Source organism: Nestor notabilis, unplaced genomic scaffold (assembly GCF_000696875.1).
Source record: "Nestor notabilis isolate BGI_N333 unplaced genomic scaffold, ASM69687v1 scaffold31173, whole genome shotgun sequence".
Classification (NCBI taxonomy): domain Eukaryota; kingdom Metazoa; phylum Chordata; class Aves; order Psittaciformes; family Psittacidae; genus Nestor; species Nestor notabilis.
Genome location: NW_009923836.1, coordinates 1 through 2121, shown reverse-complemented (window position 1 = coordinate 2121; position 2121 = coordinate 1). Strand labels below are relative to the sequence as shown.

The 2121-nt window shown below is 48.2% G+C and overlaps 1 protein-coding gene across 1 annotated transcript; it reads right to left on the bottom strand.

Annotated features, from left to right (window-relative positions):
• Window positions 1-147: 147 nt before the first annotated feature.
• Window positions 148-1819, bottom strand: HOXD12 (homeobox D12). The gene is made up of 2 exons (XM_010012351.1): window positions 1183-1819; window positions 148-913 (listed from the first exon to the last, which is right to left on the bottom strand). Exons 1-2 carry the CDS (start codon window positions 1742-1744, stop codon window positions 675-677), a joined length of 801 nt encoding a protein of 266 aa, XP_010010653.1. The 5' UTR covers window positions 1745-1819; the 3' UTR covers window positions 148-674.
• Window positions 1820-2121: the final 302 nt, after the last annotated feature.

Genomic DNA, 2121 nt, shown 5'->3' with positions numbered 1-2121 from the left:
GAGCGGGCACCGCCGCGGAGCCGGCGCGCAGGTTACGCGCGGGCCTTGCGCGGGTGTCACGTGCCCTCTCCGCCAGGCTGCGGCCGAATCTGTAGCTCTGAGCACCGGGTTGGAGGAAAAAAAAAGAAAAAGAAAAAAAGAAGAAAGAAAAAGGTTTATTTGGTAACCACTTTCCCCCATCGCTGCTCGAGCAGGTTACTCCAAACCACAAAACAAGCCGGCGCCGCAGGCTCGCCCTGGCGTGCAGTGCAGCAGATGAAGGGAGCGGCCGGGATTCACAGAGCTGACGTCTTTAATAGGCGTTATTCATTTATTTTTGCTGCAAAATGGTGTTTACATACAGATAGAAAAAATCAATTTTAGTTTAGCACCACTCGTTCTCCGAGGAAAGAGAGGGTAAGAAGCAGGAGGAAATATACATAAGTGGAGAAAGAAAGGTAAAAAGCTGATAATACAGGTTTCCATGCTGGTCCGGTTTGTCTTCTTTGTTTTGGCTAAGAACTCATCGTCTGACAATTTACGCAGGAATCCTACGCGTTTCGAGAACTTCGTTTAAACGGTAAAAACAAAAACAACCCACAAACCACAGTCCCCGCGTTTCACTCGCGAATACGCTCTACTCTAGGGGTGAACACTCCGGGCACAAGTTCATGCAGGAACGGGCAGACTCTGCTCTAGTACATAGAAAGCGCCTGCTCTCGCATTACTACTCTTTTCTTTTTCATCCGCCGGTTCTGAAACCAAATTTTAACTTGCTGATCGCTTAAATTCAGTCTGTTTGATAGTTCTTTCCTCTTCTGTCGGTTAATAAACTCATTGAGGAGAAACTCGTTTTCCAATTCAGCAATTTGTTGTTTTGTGTAAGGTTTCCGTTTCTTTCTTGATCTCCCCTGGGTGGGGCACCAAGGCAAACCTACAACAAACACGTCGATAATTTAGTGGATCAGGTCTGGGCATTAGAAAGAATATGTAAAAAAAAATACCCGCAAGATAACAGGGCTAAACTAGGTCGGCAAATCGAGCAAAACACATCTGACAGCACAATTGCTATCTACCTCCGAGTCGGATTAAGCGATTATCTCTCCGAATGGGTTACGGGAGTTACAAAGCAATTACAGGCATCTCTTAGAAAGCAAGTATCGCTAGGCATCCTCTAGCTAAAGCGAGATATTTAAGGCATACCATCCTGCACTGAAGGTCTGAGGCATGACTGGACTGCTGCAGGCTGAACTGTCAGGTTCAAGTTGACGGAATTCTTGATGTCCTCCTTTAAGCTGGAAGTGCAGGAATTCACTTCAAAAAGAGCAGCCGAGCCATGCAAACCCCTCTGCAGGCTCGAGTGGTCATACTTTACTGGCTTTAAGTTGGCTGCGTGAGTAACAGTTGGGTCATTTGCAAAAGGTTGCCTTTGCCTGCATCTCTCCTCTTGTTTGGAGCTCGTATCGTGGGCGTAATATTTATTGTTGTCTTCCAGGCACTCTTTGTTGCCGTTGGAGCTGATGTTGATTGGAACAGAGCCGGGGAGGTAAGGCTGCGCCGCGCCGCCGAACGCGTGGCTCTGCGGCTGGGCTGCGCACGAACTTGAGCAAGTCCAGGGGATCGAGCTCCGGGGGTAGGAAATGGTGGGCAGAGCCGCCAATTGACTGCCATTAGCCCGCAAATTGGGAAAATAAAAGGAATCTGGAGATTGCAAATTCAACAGAGAACCAACGTAGCCAGATCTGTAGAGACTGCGATCACACATTTCCAACAAAGGACTTCAGCTGTTCTTACAGCAGTATTTAGTTACAACAGGGAATAAGCGGAAAGCCTGAAACGATTGGACGAAACTTTGCAGACAGGTTCTTCAAAGCCGGTAATTTCATTTTTTTTCCCCCGAGCCACAGAGTCCCCCCTTTTTTTCCCCTCGTCTCTTTTTTTCCCCCTTTAAAAAGTCTTATGATAACACTTGAAATATGAAAATACCGAGCTCGCAAGGGGGAGGGGAAAACATGGTCTCCGCTTCTATAAAAGCGACAGGGGCTGGCTGGCAAAGCTGCGGCGCTAGCGAGAAGATGAGGGGAAACTAAACATTTGCAGACTTACAGAGGGGACAGGGCAGCCAGGGCGCAGCCCCGGCCC

What these genes read in the sequence shown, in the direction of transcription:
- HOXD12 (XM_010012351.1), bottom strand. Translation starts at nt 1,744, where the DNA reads ATGTGTGATCGCAGTCTCTACAGATCTGGCTACGTTGGTTCTCTGTTG. An exon ending in CAGACCTTCAGTGCAGGATG is followed by an intron (nt 914 to 1,182) that starts GTATGCCTTAAA and finishes TGTTTGTTGTAG; the next exon opens with GTTTGCCTTGGTGCCCCACC.